The sequence below is a fragment of the Mixophyes fleayi genome, chromosome 6 (genome assembly GCF_038048845.1).
Source record: "Mixophyes fleayi isolate aMixFle1 chromosome 6, aMixFle1.hap1, whole genome shotgun sequence".
NCBI classification, from domain to species: Eukaryota; Metazoa; Chordata; class Amphibia; order Anura; family Limnodynastidae; genus Mixophyes; species Mixophyes fleayi.
The window spans coordinates 99766218-99788544 of NC_134407.1; the positions used below are offsets into that span (position 1 = coordinate 99766218).

Consider the following 22327-nt stretch of genomic DNA (forward strand, 5'->3'; position numbering starts at 1 on the left):
CACTTGGGAGTGCTAAAAATTATTTGTTGAGACTGCTGATAAATAGGACTTTTGACAGCCAGAAATATTAATACAAAAGAATGGGGGACACCCCAAAAGCACTTGGAGTGCTAAATATTATTTTTTTACACTGCTGACAAACAGGACTTTTGACAGCCAGAAATATTAATGCAAAAGAATAGGGGACACCCCAAAAGCACTTGGAGTGCCAGAAACTGCACAAAAAAACCCTCCTCTATCAACTCTTACTGCTGTAACAACTGGTATTAAGATTACAATGGTATTGCATACAAATAATAATGTGTCCAAATACTGATCTGCCCCTGCGCTGATCTAGCCAGTGTGACCTAACCCTGCTCTCTCCCTCTGTCAAATGGCGGTGGATTGCTGTGGAGGCAGGTATTTATGCTTTTAAAATCTCACGAGAACCGAATACGTCACAATGACGTTTTGCCTCGATTTCGAATCCGAATGGGTGGGAGAATACCGAGCGTGCACGGCTCGGTACTCGGATAGGCTAAATTTGGATGAATTCGGATCTCGGGGAACCGAGCCCGTCCATCTCTTTTTCAAACTATGTGAGTTAACCAAACTTTGAACTATTGTTTGTCACACATAAGTCTTTACCTGGTTTAACATCAATCTAGGTGCATAACTGCACCAATGTTAGGATTTATTACTTTGATATAGTGTGTTTGATATAGAATCTATTATCTCTTTCATTATATGATATATGTCGAGTAGGAGAGATATATTAAGAGATGGGAGGGCTCAGTTCCCCGAGAACCGAACCCGCCCGAACTTTCGGAATTCTGATTCCCAAATGAGACAAAATGTCATTGTGACGTCTTCGGATCTTGCGAGTTTTAGAATGAATAAATAGCCGCCTCCACGCGATCTAGCGCCATTTGCGAGAGGGACAGAGAAGGGTTAGGTCGCAGGAATAGAGCAGGAATACAGCAGGAAGAGAGGAGTATAGAGGAGGCATTTTTCCTAATTTACACTATAAAGTGTTTGGGGTGTTATAGTCCTGCCTTCAAAAAAAAAAACTGTATCTGCTGACTGCTGAAATAGTAATATAGCAGCACAGTATATATCTGAATTTGCACTACAAAGTGTTTGGAGTATCATATTCCCTCGTCTAAAAAAACTGCATTTGCTGACTGCTGAAATAGTAATATAGCAGCACTATATATTTCTGAATTTGCACTACAAAGTGTTTGGGGTGTCATATTCCCCCCTTCTAAAAAAAACTATTTTCTGACTGCTGAAATTCTAATATAGCAGCACTATATATTTCTGAATTTGCACTACAAAGTGTTTGGGGTCTCCTTAAAATGGATTCACAGCAGTACACATATGAGCAGGAGCAGCAAGCAGCTGCTGCCACCAGTCCTGATGGTAGTCTTCCCTGTACGTCATCTGGTAAAGCCTATGTAAAAGTACATAGTCTTTTGAAGTCAGGGAAAAAAATCACACAAAAAAACACCTTTTACCGGGTTGAAGAGAAAAACAGCTGTACTAGAGGAAAAGTTAACTGCAGATAATTTTTTTTTTTGCCAACATGCCATTCTACACACGCAGTGGCAAAGAAAGAATGAGGCCTTTGCCTTTCTCTATTAATGCAAGATCTAAAAATGTTACTGGGGCTTCTTCTTGTAAGGTCACTCTGTAACGGTTGTGTAACGTGTGTAACAATACAGTAATGTAGGTAATAAAATATGGAGTACTTGCCTTACTCTAGATCAGCGCTGGGCGGCCGGTGGTGCGGGGTCTAACGAACCCCCTGGTGTTCACCAAGAACCGCCACAAGGCAGGATGGGCTTCGCTGCGGAGGAACGCAGGTCGTGGTCCACTGGTCTGCCTCTAGAGGTAAGGATGCAGGAGATAGCTCACAATCACACTGGAACTGGAAGGTAAATATGAACCACTCCGTGGTCAGGATAGTCGAGGTCTGGTACACTGGATACAGATAAATGCATGGTACAACAAGCCTGGGTCTGTTACACTGGAGCGGAGATATATATGTGGTCAGCAAGCCTGGGTCTGGTTCACGGGAGCAGAGAGATTAACGTGGTCAGCAAGCCTGGGTCTGGTACACTGGAGCAGAGAGATAACGTGGGCAGCAAGCCTGGGTCTGGTACACTGGAGCAGAGAGATAACGTGGTCAACAAGCCTGGGTTTGGTACACTGGAGCAGAGTGATAATGTGGTCAACAAGCCTGGGTCTGGTACACTGGAGAGCAGAATCTGGAAGGTCAGCAAGCCTGGTCTGGTACACTGGAAATCACACCAAATCGCTAAGTCAGGAACAGGAAGAAGTTGCTCTGACGCTGACCAGGCGTCATAGCAGGGTTTTAGTAGTTGCAGCTTTGAATTCCACGGCCTGCAGAGTCATGTGACAGCGCTGCCGAGACCCGGAATAAGAGGGGATCGCGGCGTTGGAACGGGGACAGGTAAGTGTGTAACACACTTGTGACCAAGCAAGACCAAGTAATTTGGAGTCAAAAAGTGGTGCACAACTACAGTTACGTGTGAAAGCTGAGCTGCAAGAAAACAGAAAGTCATTAGAGGAAAATGTATGCTCAGAATCAGAAATTACACCAATCCCTGAGGAGAGTCCATCCACTAGTAGTATGTGTAATTGTGACCATTATGATAGTGTACCCATAAAGAAGGGCCCTTTCAGCATTTCTGCTGATGTGTACCTGAACAGCCCGAGTGTAGCCGGTGATACACCAATTGAGGATGCCACTTTGGAATTGGAAGAAGATGAGGGGGATATTTGTGTAGCCGACGAGGGCGCTAATGAGAATGTTGATGAGGATGAGGTTGTCTTGTACCAGTGGCAGCAGTTCTGGCACGTGACAAGAAGCCCATTGTCATGCCTGGGCATAAGACCAAAAAAGCCACTTCTTATGTGTGGAATTATTTCTACCCAAATCCCGACAACAGTTGTATAGTCATTTGTAGTGTATGTAAAGCCACAGTCAGTCAAGGGAAGGACCTTAACCATCTTGGAACCTCATCCATGTAACGTCATTTGACGAGAGTTCATGGCAAGGTGTTGTGAAAAGCTGAAAGTTATGGCACAAAAATAACAACAAGCACTCCATCATCAGCTTCTCTCACCTACATCCCGATGCCTGAAATCAACACCCACAACACCGTCCTCATCAATATCCTCAGTAGCGATCGGAGTTAGCCCTGCATCCAACTTGGTAAGGCTCTATGACTCCTGCACTATAATTGATTCCTCTGAAGAATGTTTGAGTGTTAGTCCCACTGCTGCTGCTGTTGCTGCTGCTGGGGGTGAATCTTCCTCCCATAAGAAGTCCAAAAAGAAGAGCACTAGTACTTTACAACAATTATCTGTGAAACAATCTTTTGGTAGAGGAAACAAATATAAGAGCAGTCACCCAGTTGCAAAGCGGATCACAGACGCAATGGCGACTATGCTACTGTTAGATCTGCGTCCAATATCCACTATAAATGCTGCTGGTTTTTCACAGTTCATTGATGTTTTGTGTCCCTGTTACAAACTTCCATTGCGACACCATTTTTCACGAAACGCTATTCCGCAACTGTACCAAAACGTTCGCAAAAATGTACTAATTGGGCTCAAAAATGCCATTCTACCCACTGTACACTTAACCACAGATATGTGGACAAGCGGAAGTGGCCAAACCAAAGATTATATGACTGTGACAGCCCACTGGGTTGGTCATTCGCCTTCACCAGCAGGAACAGCAGCAGCATGTACACCACTACGTAACATATCTCACAGGCAGGATACTCTTTGTATCACCGGCATCACTATACAGTTGATAATTTGATACGAAAACTAAGGGATGTCATTGATACATGGCTTATACCACCTGGACTCTCCCCAGGATATGTTATTTCTGATAACGCCAACAATATTGTGCAAGCATTACAGCTAGATGAATTTCATCACATTCCCTGTTGTGCTCACACAATAAACTTGGTGGTGCAGAGCTTCTTGAAAAATAACCGTGAGGTGCAGGAGATGTTTTCGGTGGCCCGTAAAATTTTGGGACATTTCCGGCATTCTGCCACAGCATGTAGGAGATTGCAACAGCTCCGAGAACAATTTAACTTGCCCTGCCACCAACTTAAGCAAGATGTGTTAACAAGGTGGAATTCCACCCTGTACGTGCTTCAGAGGATGGAGGAACAACGCAAAGCGATACAAGCATATTGCACAAGCCATGACATTCGGAAAGGAGGGGGAAATGTATTTCAGTCTTGCACAGTGGAGAATCCTTTCTGTGTTGTGCAAGGTGCTGAAACCATTTGAAGTTGTGACAAGTGAAGTGAGTTCAGACTCTGTATGCTTGAGCCAAGTCATTCCCTTAATTCGACTTTTGGAAATGCAGCTTGACAAACTGAAGGAGGAGATGAAAGAAAGCAATTCTGCAAAATATGTTGGCCTTGTAGATGAAGTACTTAATTCGCTTCGCAATGATCCAAGAGTTATTAAAATCTTGAAGTCAAATCACTATGTTTTGGCAACTGTGCTTGATCCGAGGTTTAAGACCTACATTAATTCTATGCTTCCAAATGACAGTTGCAAGGAGCTATTGGTCAGCAAGTTGTCCGCTGAACTGGGCCTTGGCTTGACGACGTCTCCTCCTTCAGTTTCTCAGGCAGCTGCTGCTCCGAAAAAATTGCACTTTCCAAAGAGAAGCAGGGATGATGTAAGTGGCAGACCACAACAGTTTGACATCTGGGCTGGTTTGAAAGATTTTACCAAAAAAAGTGTGACCTCAGCCATAACTCCATCTAATCCTGCTATTAACATACAAAGGATGGTGGAGGATTATTTTCAAGAGTTAATTGATATGGAAATGTCAGACAGTCCCTTTCCATACTGGGAGGAAAAACAAGCCATTTGGAAACCCATGTACAAACTTGCTTTGCAATACCTAAGCTGCCCGCCCTCCAGTGTGTCCTCAGAAAGAGTATTCAGCACAGCCAGGAACCTGGTCAGTGATCGACGTAGGAGGTTACTTCCTAAAAATGTGGAAAAGATGATGTTCATCAAAATGAAATACATCTTCCATGAGGAAGGCCTTTAGCGGAAAATACATCCAAGTACTGACACTTCTCTAATGGCGGATTTCAGCGGAGATGAATTAATAGTCTGTGATGATGATGTACACACTGATGAGGGTTAGGGTGATGCTGAAGATGATGACGACATCATCTTGACAGTGTAGAATTCACTTCACATTACTGTTGGTCCAAGATGCGTTTAGGGCATTGATAGCTTGTTTAAGGAGGGCCTAGCAGGGATTAAACTGTATTTTTCTGAATTTGCACTAATAAGTGTAGGGTGTAATATACACCAAAAGAGAAAAGGTGCTTTGGTCATTTTCATTTATCCTACAGTCTTTGCAGGCTGCTTTTTTGTAACTTTCACTATAAGTGTAGGGTGTAATATACACCTAACTGGCTTTTTACTTTGGATTTCAATAGCTCTTTTTAGTGCGTTGTCTGGCACCCTGGCAAAACCAAAACATGAAGGTAATCCAGATCCAAAACCAAAACCAAAATACGGGGGTCAGTGAGCATCTCTAGATATATTAGACTAATGAATGCTAACAATGTGAATTAATGATATTTGAGACAAGCAAATTAGTTTGTGTGCTGCGGTCATGTAGGATTTAAGCACACAGGTGCATATGATACTAATCTAGGGCCTGATTCATCAAGGTACGCAAACGCATACGCATCTGCTAAACGGAACTTGAGCTACGTAAAACACCACATACGCAGCACAAACAGAACAGATACGTCACTCAAAGTCAACTCAATCTCAAACTCCAATGCAAATATAAGGGTTTGCGTCACTCAAAGTATGAAACATGAGTTTGCGTACCTTGATGAATCAGGCCCCTAGTCTGGCTATATAGAGGATGTAATTGTAGTTGACCAATTGTCTCTAAGGAAATCACTGTATAGCGATGAAACACGTCAGCTGGTCATTCATTACTTGCCTTATCATCTATGCCACAAAGCAGCTGGGGCATCATATTCGGAGAACAGAAGTGATTGTGCACAATCTATTTCAAGATCGCAGAATATTCAATCACATGAGAGAGAGGTGGAGCCTTCGAGTGGCTTAGGATCGCAATGGTTTGAGAGCATATTACCCTAGCTGCACACATAGTTGTGCTAGCTGATGGACTCTGTACCCCTCAAATCTAATGGTGGAAAGATTATAGAACACGCCGCCTATGTGAGAAAGAGACGGTATCATAGAGTGATCCAGGATTGCGGTGATCCATGAGTAACACTTTTGCAAGCACACGCAGCTGTGCGACTAGACAGACTGTGTTTCTCATCATCCTACCAAAAATCCACTGCTTAACATCTTTTTACTAGCCTACCATGGCTGGGGACATTATTACATTATATATACTCTAGGATTCACGTGTGGCGGTTTATGATCTGGCAAATAACAGTCTCCTTTGGATGCAATACATGCTGGCTCCGGATTGTTTCAGGACTTTATGATATATAACATATGGGCAAACAGCAACAACACATGATATATGTGAATTTCTTTATCTATAGGCTCTATTAACATTGGATCATCTATGGTTAAATTTCTCTTAAATAACCGTATGGGCTCATACTAGATATACAAGTGCATGTTTTTATTTCCAGAGTTTAGAATTTTTTGTACATTTTTAATGATTTCTCATGCTTCACGAATTGTTATTTACAGTTTATATTCAATAAATAAGTTTTAATGTTATATCCGCAGCACACATATTCATTATTCGTGTGATTCAAGGTTCATTGCTGCAATCTTTGTTTCTTGCTACACCTATTTTGAGGGGGACTGCAGAACCCTCGCAGCTGTCCTTTGCATCACAGCCTATTGAGTGCCAATAAGGTATTGTTTTTATTTGTTCCTATATGGAGAACAATAGAACTGCACACTAACCAAAAATAAATTGTTATGTTCTGTCTAAGCAGCTAGATTTTAAATTGCAAGGGGATCCAATCTTGCATAACATACATAGAAAATATTGAAGAACCAGCGCTAATGAGCAGAAACATGAAATGATCAATTTGTATTGCATGAAGTATACCAATCTTGAATAAAATGGTACTTTTAATCCACTATAATGTTGACAAAATACATAAAGAATAACAATAGAGTATGAAAAATGCATACAATAACACAAATTGTGATTTAGAATCAAACCCAGGATAATTGCAAACAAAAACAAGTCGAAATATGCCTAGATATTAAATTGCAGTTGAAGCCCTGAAAAAAGTCTATTACGCATTCTCAAAATTCTCAAATAAAAATTCCCGACCTTATAGTGTGTCTAAAACACACTGGAATAGCTCATGATGTCACAAATTTTGGATAGTGAAAAGTTCCGACCAATATGAAACATAAGAAAATTCTGGGCTCACTGTCGCCCTCAGTACTTTCGGTATGGCTGAAACGAAGGTTGGTGTTTCCTTAGGGTAAATCCTGATGAGGTAGGCGGGCCTTGGTTTTCGCTGCTTGTTGAAGAAAAGGAGAAGAAACTTTCTTTTGCGAAGTAGTGATGGCATATGTTCCACTGTGGAACGCACGCTACTTCCTGCTTCCTGTTTAGCACTGTAATGTGCCCCGACCGGTTTCGTCACACTTGTGACTTTTTCAAGGGATATCTTGCAAATGCCTAACGTTTGTGTCTTAAATACTGGCAATGGATGGTTCTAACCAGGGATTGGTATTTTAGATGTTTTGCATACATAATAGAGGAAACATAAAACACTCCACCTTGGATTACAATTATGTCATACATAGAGTTGATAGTACAATATAGATTTTAAGGGATTGCAAACAAATTGTATCAATTAAAAACAAACATGAATATGAAAATATATATATATATATATATATATATATATATATATATATATATATATATGATAAAGACAAAAGAATAATATTACAAAATATCAAAATAATAATACCACAAATTAAGTTCTGCATAAATTTTATGTTTCCACTAAGATCTAGTAATAAAGCATGTTCCATATATCTAGTCCTTGTAAATAAGGAAAAAGTGGGATAGATGTTATCTGTATCATTGGCCTCCTTGGTTGAGAAAAACATTCAGTAAGTGGAGGGCTTAATTGGTGGTCCATAGACTCCTATTGCTCCGGTCACCTACAGTACCAGGTATTCCCCTGTCCTAGTCAGGCAGGGCACTAACTTGGCTCACCCTTTTTTGCTTCCAAGATCGTAAGGGTTTGGGCTGATAGAAAGGTAGTTTGACCGTAGGTTCCAGATATTGATCTTAATCTCTCCCTCCACCTCTAAATGCATCCAAATATCTCAAAATCTATATTGAATCCACTTAATCGCTCAGACTTCATCTGCAATATGGAGTATAGCTTTGAAGAACAATTGCTCCATCCTTCTCAACAGATTTAATAACCAACTATTTATTGCTATGTAATGATTTAAGGGCCAATATTTATTTAATATTTAAATTGGAACATGTATTTATTTTTTGCATAAGTAAGATTTCAGATTATCTGATCTACCATTCTCACTTGATGGAGTGGTTCATACTGAACGGGTTAAATATACTTTTTATTTAATAAAGTTCCTATGCATTGACCATATACTCTTTTTTTCCTCACTGCACATTTATAGTTCTACCAACTGTTCCATCAATAATTTTCCCATCTGTTGAAGTACATACTATCCGGGTTCTGAGTGTGGCTGTGATCTATTGCTCCCATGTATCGCACTAACTGTCAAATTCGTATAATTGGATGAAAGAAAGTATATTTATTAATATTGTTTTACCATGCGATTTTGATCAGTATGCCACGTTACATGGCGCAATCGCACGATAAATAATGCACGCATACACTTACATTTACACATTCACTTTTATATAGTTCATATTTATTAAGGTTCCAATCCACATTTATTAGTAAAATGTATTAGATTGTTTATTTATGCATATATAATACTGTAGTAAAGCTATTTATGGTTCAGGTGTTTTAAAAGGTAAAGAGTTTGGTCTCATATTAAAGCTTACTTCAACAGTATTAACCTGGTGTGGACGGAGTAGCGATCGCAAGATACAAGCAATATGAGATTAATACTCAAAAGTACTTTTGTTTGGGTCAGTTTGAACTGGTCATTCAGAGTCAAAACATGTGAACAATGGTGTGGGGGAAGTTTCCCCTCACTCCTTGTAAGGATCAAATGAACTGACCTATAACTTGCAAGGAACTGGATCATCATTGACCCTGGACCAATGAAGACCTCACTAAGGGCTAGATTTACTAAGCTGCGGGTTTGAAAAAGTGGGGATGTTGCCTATAGCAACCAAACCCGCAGTTTAGTAAATCTAGCCCTAAGTGTTATCTTTACACTATATACAAGCATGCTGGCTTTTGTTCTACCTCTCTTTGCTCCAGTGAATACAGCCATGCTCTCACATTGCCAGGATCAGGGTGAACACTATAAGGAAGATGTATTTGGTGTTTTTATACTTTCCTGCTTTAATGTAACATCTTTAATATGTATCGTGTATCGGCTGTACTGTACTTATTTATTGAACTGCTAAACTTTTGCTTTTCCTAAATAAATTGCTTGTGCTTTGGAACCACACAAATCGCATAGACAATGCTTATTTGAAAACAATGAAATTACTTTAATACAACAATTCCTTGAACAACTCTGCCTGGTTCCCTCATTTCATATGCTCTGACATTCACAACATCATCATGGGTGATTTCAACATCCCTAATAATTATCCACATTCTTTTTCTGCCTCCAAACCAAACTACAACTTTGTCTCTTGGCCCCCCTCTTCTACCTATTATGATTTTACAGACATTGTTCAGTTTCCGATTTCTTTTAACACTCCTCTTTCAGACCATCACCTGATCACTTGCATGCTATCCTCAACCACATTAGTTACTTTGCATTCTAACTCTGCCAAGCCTCATCATACTACCAGAAAAGTAAATTTTCAACAAATTTCCTCCTTTTTGCAACAATGTCTTTCCCTAATTTCTACATTCGCCTGTCCTGACCTGGCATTAGTAATACATCTTAATTAAACCCACGCAACGGCCTTTGATCAAGTGGCCCCAGCTACTCTTTACTCAGAACGTGGACCCCAAAATCTCATCCATAGCACAGTAAAGAAACATGCTGCCTTCAAAAAACTGTCCTGGAAAGTCGGTAAATATATGTGATTTTCTAGAATCGACGGTTAATATGCACATAAATCTCATACTTCTCCTAACTTCCTCAAATATACTGCTATCTACCACTCCAAGTAAAGAGCTGGGAACACTGCAAAACAATTTATGCTCAGGCTTTCAACTTCAAACACCTCCTTAATACATTTCAATCTCTCCTCAATCCTCCTACACATACCTGCTGACAGCCATCATGGCCCAGGAATTTGCTTCCTACTTCAGGAACAAGACTCAACATGAAATGGTATCCTCTCCCCCAAGTAACAACCAGCTCAGACACAGAGAAGGGTTCCATGGGGCAATGGTGTCTGCCTTGTTCTGGTGTGTAGATCACTCTGTGGGAAAGAAAATAAGCAGGGGGGAGACTGACCTTAGATGTGTACTGTACTTGGGTTTCTTAATTTTTTTTCAGTGTATGTGCCAAGTTGGAGTGGACATTTTGGTGATAAGTATGGGTTTGGGTATGGTGAATGGGATTTCAGTTGTCCTTGTAGTGTGTACCCATTTTCCTTAACATTTTCTGTTCCCTCATTTCTATTTCAGCTTTTCTTACTTTTTCCTTTGTTGGGTGGTGTTCTGTGTTACCTAACTTGCATAGGGGCGATAAGAAGCACCAAAATGGTGGGATAGGTGGGAGAGAGTGTGTGGTATAAGAGAGGGTTGGAGATATGTTGAAAGAATAGAGGACAAGTAAGAATGGGGATGTAGAGCAGTGGTAATGTTTTGGATTGGGGTCAACGGAATAGGGTAAGAGTGGGAAAGGGATGCAGCAGCTATAATTAGAATTCAGAGAAGTTGTAAGAATAAGAGTGGGGGGTAGACGGGAAAAAAAGGTGTATGATACAAGTCCTAGGTGGGGTGAGAGAAAGGAGGTATTAGATGAAGAGGTGAGGGATAGGTATGGTAAAATAATGAAAGGAATATTAGTAGGGTTGAGGTGTAATGATTATAGCTCAAGAGATTTGTTTATCGTAGTAGTTTGTGTTTTGAGATAGTTTAACGCTTTAGAAATGTGTTTATAGCTGTGGTATTTAAATAGCTCTCAAATGTAATATAACAATAGTAGTTTACAGCTGTAGTGCAGATTTGTTTATACCTCAAAATCTGAGGAGGGTAGAGAGGAGAATGTTTAAACTCAATCTGGTAGAGCAAGATGTGCCCGCTATACTTGTGGGCAGGTGGTTTGGGTATTGCTCAAATAAGTTCAATGTTCTGAACAGAATGTTTATTGTGCTTGTTTGCTTTTAGAAGAGCAGTTAGTTTAATATTAGAGGCATGAACAGTGGTGATGAAAGGGAGAAGTGAAAAAACACTGGTTCTGGGCCGCTAAGAGCACATGTTGGCAAACAGAATGTGCAGGCATTCACTTCTTGCTCAGTAGTAGTTTCACTCTCTTCTGGTGCTTAGGAATTCTGTTAGATTGATGGGATTGTGGGGAGTTCTTCGTAAAGTGTTCCGTCCCATATGTGCTTCAGGTATCAATTTCTTTCCTGCACTTTTGGAAATATCATTTGATATTACAAATAAAAATGAAGTATTTACTCTCTCCTTCTACTCTACTACCTGTCCACTTGACCCTATCCCTTAACAAATCAGTTTATGGCTGTCTCCTGGACTTATCCCAGACTTAAGTAATCTCTCTCTCCCTCTCCACTGGTACCATTTTATCACTATTCAAGCATGCTGTAATGACTCCTATTCTGAAAAATACAAATTCTAACCCAAACTTTATTACCCGATCTCTCAAATATCATGCCACTCGAAACTGCTTGAGAGGCGTACCTACACTCGTCTCACATGCCTCCTTTCCTTACACAACCTATTGGACCCTTTTCAGTAAGGCTTTCATTCCCAACAATCCACATAAAGTGTGCTGACTAAGGTGGTCAATGATTTGATCACTACTAAATCTAAAGCCCATTTTTCAATGCCAATGCTCCTGGACCTCTCTGCTGCATATGAAACAGTTGACCACTCTCTTCTCAGACAAACATCTGTATTGGCCCGCATTACTGAAGGTCTCTCTGTTATTCTTGCGATTTCAAATTCAATCTTTTAAGAATGGAGCTAATAATATCCCCAACAATCAACTTCCTACCTGATATCTCTATCTGTGGACAATATGACAAAAAAAAATAACCTGTCTAGGTGTTATCCTTGATGTGAAGATACCAGGTTTTCTGGCCCAATTCTAACCCCTTCACACTGGCTGGCCACCCAAGGGTGTCTTACTATGCCAGGGAAGTCTAACCAGTACCTTCTAAGGTTCCTATAGTTACTCAGGCAAATGCAGTTAGAAGGTAACACAATACATTTATTGTAATAAAACAATCACTAGATTATATACACGCAGTAAAAATATGCCAAGCAGGTTTACACATCATCTTTCCCTTACCCCACTAGCTTAAGGAGTTACAGTCACTTGGCTGTTCTGACTTGAAGACCCATGGATCTGCAGATATAGTCCACTGGTACAGAACAGTAACTCAACACCAGACCTTGCACCTTCCAGGAATCAATCCACAAAATGAACACCCCCCCCCCCCTGGAGTGGTTCCTAATATCCAGGGTCAAATTTCCACAGTGCTTTCCCTCCCTGGGGAAACTCCTGGCTCTCTCCCTCTTAAACATTGGTGGGTGCTGGATCAAGGAGCTTGGAGAGGGAGTGGAGATGAGCTGTGCTTCCACAGAAGCTCTCCTGCTGGGTTGCAGACAAAATGTCTGGACTAGTCCTGTGGAGGACAGTGGATACTAATTGCTTTCTCCACCTCCAGATAAAGGATAGCAGTCAGCCCCTCACATGTATCCTGGAACTTGATCCTTACTCATAACCCATATGATTTCACTTTAAGAACAATGAATAACAGCTTCACTGCAATATCAACAATATACATATTTCCAAAGAGCTACAATGTTACCTTATCCACATGCAATTAGACACTATTTGTACACAGGTGAGCTGGGGAACATAAAGAAGACTATAAAAAGTACATGTAGCGAAACTAAACATTTTGTGAGAAACGAGGGACAGGCTGGTTGAGGGGATTATCAAGCTTGTTTCGTCACACTTGACTGAGAACGGTTCTTTGTTTCCCATATCCAGGATGTAACTAAATACGGTTATCTGCATCTAAGGAACATTTCCAGAATGTGCACACATCTTGCACAAAATGCTATGAAAACTTTAATACAGGTACTCAATCTCCCATATTGAATATTACACCTAGACTAATTTTCTCCTGTTGCTCTGTTTTGACACTCCCCACATTGGTTGTCTATATTTTAGAAAGTCAAATAAAAAATACTTCCACTATCATACTAAGACAATAACAAAATTGCACCAACATGCATTTTTTTCAGGCTGCACATATTATGTGGAAATCCCTCCCTCTTACAACAAGACTTTTCCCTTGCTTCTAAACCTTCAAGCATACACTAAAAACACTTTAAGAAGATGGCTTAGCAATTTGGTAAGTTTTCTTAAAGTCCTTAGTCTATTCTACCTGATTATCACAACACTACACAGCTCATACAAACATTTATTCTGATTCCATATTAAAAAAAAAAAACCCAGAGTCCCTTCCGATGCACCAAAAACCATGGGTAGACCTGGAGAAAGCTCTTAACCCGCATTTTCCATTGGCTGATTTGATCTGGGTTTCAAAAAATTGGCGCCCTGTATATGCCCAATTACCAAAGACAACTAGGGACTCCCTGGTGGTGTGGGACAAAGTGTTAAAGGCCAATTCTATGACTATGGTCCCGACAAAAAATATCTCTTTAGCTGCAGTGGCTAAATTAATTCCCAATTTAAATCTCAGCCTATGGGTATCAAAACAGAATAACCTCATTCTCTGAATTACTAGATGATCAGAGTTTACTATCTTTTACACAAAGGAAAGATTTCACCTCCCTTCCCAGGAATTTTATAAATACCTGCAGTTCAGACACTGGTTTAATTCCCTTCCCAGACTAGGTCTACCTATTACAACAACACCGCCCTTGCTGTTCACTAAATTAACAAAAGGAGATAATAGAGCCAGCATTACCTTCTGGTACCACTATACCCTCCCCTCTACATCAAAAAATAAAACCAAAATACAATTGCAGTGGGAATCTGACCTTCAACTAGAGTTGGAAAGTGAAGAATGGGAAGCCATTTTCACAAACTAGTTCCGAATGTCCAAATGTATAAATCACACAGAAATGATGATAAAATTAATTAATAGATTGTATCTTACCCCAATTAGACTTCACAAAATGTTGCCTTCCCAGTCGAAACTTTGCTGGCGGCAATGCAATATTCCGGGGGATTTGATACATATATTCTGGAACTGTCCCCATATACAGTCGTTCTGGGTACAAATCTTCCAGTTAGCCAATAAGGTTACTAGACAAAATCTCTCTGCTACCCCAGAGGTTGCGTTACTGCAGCATTACCCCCCCCCTTTCCAGTTTCCATCACATGCTAAATATGTCTTTAGTCATATTCTTTAGCTCAGGGTTGGAAGTCACCACAGATACCCTTGATATCGAAAGTAGTGGCCAAGGTGCAATTCAGCTTTGAAATGACAGAGGGGATGCCCTACTCCACTGCCACCTCGTCCCTGATAATTAAGTGGTTCAGCTGGCATGTGTATGATACGGATGGAGAGGGAGCTCGTCCAGATCGAATAGACTCTGATTTACTACCTGCATCTCCTACACTTAGCGAAGTTCCCCAATGTTCCTATTAGTAGTTCCCTGGTGACCATTTGACCAGTGTAACTTTCACAAATTGGAAGGGAACCTATTGGGTTCCCCCCTCATGTGTTCAATATGGTTTAACAGCAGAATTGTTTAAAGTGTTCCTCCCCACTATGTACCCCTTCAATCCTTCCCCTTTTTATTTTTGTGTCCTTTCATTACCCCCCCATCCCTTTTTACATTCTGTACCCCATAATTTCTGAAAAATTAATAAAAATACTATTGAAGGTAAAAAATAAGAAAAACCCTGACTGCATAACATAGACCAATTAAGCACATTTCTCCCCATTAATATGTGGCATCACCAATTTGTAAAAAGTTGCTCTTAACCCCATGTATCAAACTCCTATTTTCCTATACATGAAAAAAACCCAATTCAGTCTGGTGCCGCACTTGGGTGTGTAGCTATGTATGTATACTGAATATCCTCTTAATATCCAACATACCATGTGTCAAAAAAAGAGTTTTTTCCCTAAAAAAGGTGAATCAAAGTGCCCTAATAGGACTCACATGTAAAAAAAAAACCCATAACAACCATAGTGCAATATGTCATGCTATCAATAATCACAGAAAGTCCACCACCACATGTCTTCCGCTTTTACCCGTGGACTATAATGTGAACGGAAATAAACAAAGTATTCCTTTTATTCTCAACCCCCCTCAGGGTGTATGCGTACAGCCAAACAGAGGGCAAAGCGCCTTCTTAACTCCAATTGTGGATCCGTTCTCTCACGGAGTATTAAGCCAGAATCTCCAATCCATGTATTTATGCCTTGCAATAGAGAGATGAAAGAGCATTAACTTTTAAAATTCTAACTTAACATCTTAAAAACAAAAAAACACTCAACCTTTAAAAATCCAATTTACATATTTACATACGTTTAAGCCCGTACCCGAAGTCTTTGCAAAACAAATATTAATCCGTATCAAATATAGCAACAAATTGACATCAACTGGAATCAGCATTCATAGTGAGTCAAAACCCATATAGAGTATTCATGATTGGATTCACAGCAGGTGAAGTGATTGATAGACTTGTTAATGCACATGCAGATATACACCCTTAAGAAGGCAAAGCTACAAATGCAGAGTATTGATCCAGATATATAGAGCTTAGTCCCGGAAGGTGTTTGTATGTAAACACCAAAGCAGGAGGAATAAATCCTCAATATGCAGTAACTGAAATCCAGCAGTTTGTTGAAGTATCACATATATACCACGGATTGTACATATAAGCACAGCTTGTACACACCTCCTTTGTATTATACAGATGTAGTCTCTCTATGAGAGAGGAGGAATAGAAAGTCTTAAGTACTTATCGTGTTATCAGATGGACGGATCACTCAAAGGTATATATCTCCTGGTAATAGTTGGATAAAGGTGTTAGTCCTTCCAGGTCACAAAAAGCTCATCTTAATTTGAATAATTTTGGTATTAAGTTCACCAGTATGTGCCATCCATTGACCATTAACTTCCTGGACATCACTTTGAAAATAGTCCAGGGACAAATAAGAACAGAGAATTTCTCCAAGAAAATGGACACGTTTAACTTCCTCCATTATGGGAGTAGTCACTATAAACCCTGGCGGGTCAATATACCGAAAGGACAGTTCCTCTGGATTAAGAGAAACTGTTCCGAGAGTGAAGATTTTAAAATTCACTCTGCTAAACTTTATAGCTCCTTTGTGGAACAGGGTTATCCAAGGTCTATCCTGGATAGAGCTCTTGAGGATATTGAGAATCTTGATAGATCAAGCTTATTTGCTTCCTCTAAAAAACATGTAACCACAGACAACTCCATGGTTTTTGTAACTCGTTTCAACAGCCTGTCGGGTGATATTAAGTCCATAGTGAGGAAGAATGCTGGATTATTGGAACTAGACGACTATATTGGTCCATCTATTAATAAGAACAAAATTACCATTTTTAGGAGATGTAGAAATTTGAAGGAACAATTAGCCCCTAGCCTCTTTAGGCTAGGGGCTAATTGCTATCCCCACTTCGAGTCTGCCCTCTACATCATATTTAGAGTCAGGTAGATGGTTAAATAGAAAAGAAGGCTTCTATAAGTGCGGGAGATTAAAATGTGGTGCTTGCACCTATGTTGATCATCAATGTTCAGAATTTTCCTCCTTTGTTTCAAATGAGAAGTTTCCCATTAAGAAATCCTTAGACTGCCAGTCTGCTTTTGTGGTCTATATGATTAATTGTGGGTGCGGTATCCAGTACATGGGACGCACCATAAGATCTGTTGGTATACGGTTCCAAGAACATAGACGCAACATACTGAAAAATATACAAACACATCGTCTCTCTAAACATGTTGCACAATGTCAAGATGGCCGGTTATCAGGTCTGACATTTAGGGCAATTGAGCAAGTACCTAAAACCTTGAGGAGGAGATAAGCTTTCCTCTTACACAGTAAATGAAACCTATTGGATTTTTAAGCTTAAAACACTGACACCGCAAGGTTTGAATGATACAATAGAATTAAATAATATTTGCTAATTATTCATTCTAGTGTAACGAATTATGCATTAACTATCTCGGTCAGTTTTGACCTTGATTTGTTGTAATAGATGACACTTAAATTTAACTCTGTGTTGTGAACCTATAAGTTATGGTTTATATTACCTCTGTTTTTCCTTTTGAGATTTATGAGCCAACGACTTTTAATATTGATGTTTTTATATATTGGTAGTTTAGCCATATATATACATCTATTGCTTTTGTACAGTCCTAGTATTAGCAGCGATAGAAAGGATTATTTAAGCGTTATTATAGTATTTGTAGGTGAAGTGATAATTTACACCAATACAATCTATTATGCTTTTAAACGGATCCACATCAGCGGAACTTTCAGCTGTAATTATGAGACAAACAGCTGTTTTACTGGTGACGTACGAGGCTGTTACTATTTTATGAATGGGAACCTCTGTTTATTGGACTACCCGTATCACATGATCATCAACAGGGGATTGGTCAGCCGTCCCCATGTGACCATAATCATGGACGATTTGTAGAGAGCCGGTTTGTCCGGATAACATTACCTCTGATGAAACGGCCAGTATGCCAAGAAACGCGTCAGGCATTTATTGGCTTCCAGCCGGCGATTGATATAACAGAGCGATTAATTTACCCTGAGGTGAAGGAGCTCTTTTTGTGACCTGGAAGGACTAACACCTTTATCCAACTATTACCAGGAGATATACCTTTGAGTGATCCGTCCATCTGATAACACAATAAGTACTTAAGACTTTCTATTCCTCCTCTCTCATAGAGAGACTACATCTGTATAATACAAAGGAGGTGTGTACAAGCTGTGCTTATATATACAATCCGTGGTATATATGTGATACTTTAACAAACTGCTGGATTTCAGTTACTGCATATTGAGGATTTATTCCTCCTGCTTTGGTGTTTACATACAAATACCTTCCGGGACTAAGCTCTATATATCTGGATCAATACTCTGCATTTGTAGCTTTGCCTTCTTAAGGGTGTATATCTGCATGTGCATTAACAAGTCTATCAATCACTTCACCTGCTGTGAATCCAATCATGAATACTCTATATGGGTTTTGACACGCTATGAATGCTGATTCCAGTTGATGTCAATTTGTTGCTATATTTGATACGGATTAATGTTTTATTCATTTTATATTTGTGTGTATTTTAATACACAATAAATTACTATATCAATATTACTATTGGTTTACAGTTTTTGCGCTCTCAACCTGCCTTGTTTTATGTATGTTACATTGATATCCAGGTCCCAGAGCCTGTATTGGAGAGCTGCAACTGGCCATAGTTATATATGACATACTAATAGCTATATATAGGTTTTATAGAGCGCCCATTGTTCATTTGTAATATTTGTTATCTTTGCAAAACAGCATGTAGAAAATCAAGCAGAGATAACCTCAATTCTGATCCACCACTGCTGTCCAGTCTGATCGCTCACGTCTCTGCTCCCAACACGTTTCAACCTAAATCAAGGGTCTTTATAAAGTCTGTCATTTCACTCCACATGTCGTCTTTATATAGTCCTTCATATCATGGATATTACAAAACACACCACCCCTCTTTTCTCATTCAAAACTCCGGCTTCCGTAACCGAAGTCTCTGTCCAATGTCAAGGCATGGTGCAAACAAACTTTATTGTCCCAAAACAGTCTTTTTGCACGGAATCCAGAAGACTCTAACACCAACATACCGATTCCGTACTATAGAAGGATATGAATATGTGCAAGAGTTGATAATGTGGGTGGTCAAAGAGGTCCACATAATTCTCGACATATCAAAGAATAAACAGAAAGCAAGAATTAAACACTAAAATATATTATAAAAGTGTTTAAACTTCCCAATATAAAACATCTATACAAATTTTACGATGTATGCATCAGCAATGTATTTGCCTACAAGTAGGATAAAACAAGGACCATCATCCCACAAGGGCTCTACAGAAACCATTTTATTGCAAAATCTGTAGTAAGCCCTTCTGGAGTTCACGCTTTCAAGTCGTAAATTTATTTCATCTCAACCCATGTCAGAATGCTGGCTATATCTCTATTCTCCAAGGATTCTTCAAAAGTTTGTATCCCTCAAAAAGACTTAATTTATTCTGGTTTACATGAATGTACCATCTTAAAATGGTTGGATAAGGAGTGAGTCTCCAGTCCCCTAGTATATTGTACACATGTTCCCTCAACCTAATCCTTAAAGGGCGTGTGGTCTTCCCTACATATATTTTTCCACACTCACATTGTATCTTGGTTGTGGGCGACCTACAAATTCTGCAGGCCATACACATGCCACACCTATGAAAACCCACCGTCCTGGTAGACCTCCTTGTGTAAATGCACTCCTATTGGAGATGATGCGGGTATGTATAAATGCACTCCTACCGGAGATGATGTGGGTATGTAGCAGTATACAAGGATATATTTACATGGGCCCTAGGATAAATCCAAGTCACTGGAAGTTCCCCACATCTATGATGGTAAACAGGTAGCTTGTATCTTGCAGAAAAATAGATAAAATTGATGTTCGGCTCTCCTGCTCTAACATGTTTCGACTGAGTCTTTGTCAAGGTGCCTTGTATACTGCTACATACCTGCATCATCTCCAGTAGGAGTGCATATACTTCAACAATTGTTTATATTTTTTTATCATTTATGCAAATGTGAGTGCATTTTATGTGATTTTATACGCTTTCATATATTAAACGGTATTACACTAGATACCCCACTTTTGTTTTTTATATGTTGATCTTTTGGAGACCTCATCCAATGTTATGACTACGAGGTACTGATGCTAACAGAAGAAGCCTAAAAATCTGTGTCCAAGGCTCATACTTTGCCTCTGTCTTGTGAGTAGCCTGACATCAGGGGGCAACAAGTTGGCGACTACTGTTTATTTTATTGGATAGAGTGAACTTTCAACTTTTGCCATTTGTAAACAGATTGTACATCGCCCAAATCTCTATAGTATTACACTATTGCACATTTTCTTCTCTGTTCTATGTAAATATGACTATGGAGTGTCCTTTTTATCAGAGACGTATTGAAATCAGATACCTAAGAAAAAGCATCATGCCGAAATATAGGTATTCCCTTTTAGGAGATATTATTTGCATTTAAAGAAGTTTCATATACTGTTTGGTACTTAGATAATATAATGTATTATTTGATTAGATATACTATACTATATACAGCTAGTGAGTTAGTGAGCAGTTTATAATAATTTAAAACGCTGATAAGAATTGATGGGAGATACAGTGTATACAATTGCTTGCATTATCTCTTGTAACTCCACAAGCAAAAGATTAAACTCTTATGTAAGGTCAAATAAAGATAAGCAAACACAATAAAGTGTATTTCTTTATTTAAAGCAAAACAAAGCTGTATTTACATATAGATCAAGCACGTGTGTTCCACTGGAGCAGTTCTAATGACTTATTTTACACTGGCTGCATAGATTCCAAAAACAGAGTAGAGAAATACAAAGTTTGTCTTCTGTGTGGATAGAATATTTAAATATAGCCAAAGCATCTCACCGGTGTGTTATTCTTCTTGACTTAAGGAAGACAGCCTTGGAAAGGATTACCAGAAAATATGACAACAAATATTGCCAACTACAAGTGTGCATATGTAGACTAGTAACTTAAAATGAGATTAGTCTGCAAAATCAAAAGCTTCCTGCTTGGGAGAAGCCCAGAATTGTCTAGGTTTTCTGCTACCCCACAATTGCATTTACCTACAGCACTGCAATTCTGTCAGTGAAAATAATAAATAATTTAACAAAGTATAACAGTTTATAACCAAAAGAAATTCAATGCTGGATAATTGAATCTACAAATCTATATACTGCGTTTTTATTAACACAGTAATGTGGGTCTGAGATTAATGCAAATTGCAACACAGTCTCTGTGTTTAGGATTCCAAGTGCTTTGAGGTGTGTAGCTTTATATCTTTAATTGTTAACAGAGTAGCATAATCTGTCGTATCTCTTACAAAGACAAAAGTAGCTATAAATTTTTCAAAACACAACTTATTTACATTTATATAGTACCAATCCTCCCCTTTTTTTACTGCCAAAAACAGTTTCTCCGATGAGTGCACACTTTAAAAGGAAACTCAGTCTACGTGTCCACTCATGAAAAGAAATAACTTAAGAGGAAGTGTAAAGTGGATAGCACTATTAGGAGGGATTAGTTTTTTATTCGAGTGCTGCTAGCTACGTGCTAGCAATAGGGAGGTGAAAATCTTTGTTGTCAAAAATCAGGGGTCTCTTAGGAGGATTAGGGTCCTTATCTGCCCTGTGTAGGAGCTTAAACAGCCCAGTTCCAATGTTCATAGGAATGCCCATGATAATGCACTCTGAGACACCTAGAGAAAGAAAAAGTGTGTGAGCACAGAGGCTTTAAGTTTGTTAATACTTCAGATGCAAAAGAACTACTTCTATACATGGCACAATGTCACACTATTTTTAAGGGTTGAAAACGTTCAAATTCAGCTTCATAAATCATTACTAAGTCAACAGCCTTCAGAACAATCAATTTAGAGGAAAACAAAAACGAACCAATGCATAGTCCAAGGATAACACAATAAAAGGATATGCATGCAAATGCAGTAAATGGAATGATCACAATGTATAGAAATATTGATAGCCCTTGGTATTAGGGCTGAAGAGACCATCCTTGATAGCCTCAAAAGAGTGTGTTACTTTTATTTATTTTTTAAACGGTATTCAGTCTGTGACCACACATGTGATCCAGTTCATGTACAGAACACACTTGGACAGTACT

General features: G+C 39.2%; 1 protein-coding gene across 1 annotated transcript in view; it reads right to left on the reverse strand.

Moving 5' to 3' along the window:
* Window positions 1-22327, reverse strand: part of POLR3A (RNA polymerase III subunit A) — a 614347-nt gene that overhangs the window by 487308 nt on the left and 104712 nt on the right. The window contains exon 31 of the mRNA XM_075217088.1: window positions 21109-21908. Within this exon, the coding sequence (XP_075073189.1) occupies window positions 21757-21908 (152 nt within the window). The 3' untranslated portion in view covers window positions 21109-21756. The remainder of the gene's footprint in view (window positions 1-21108; window positions 21909-22327) is intronic.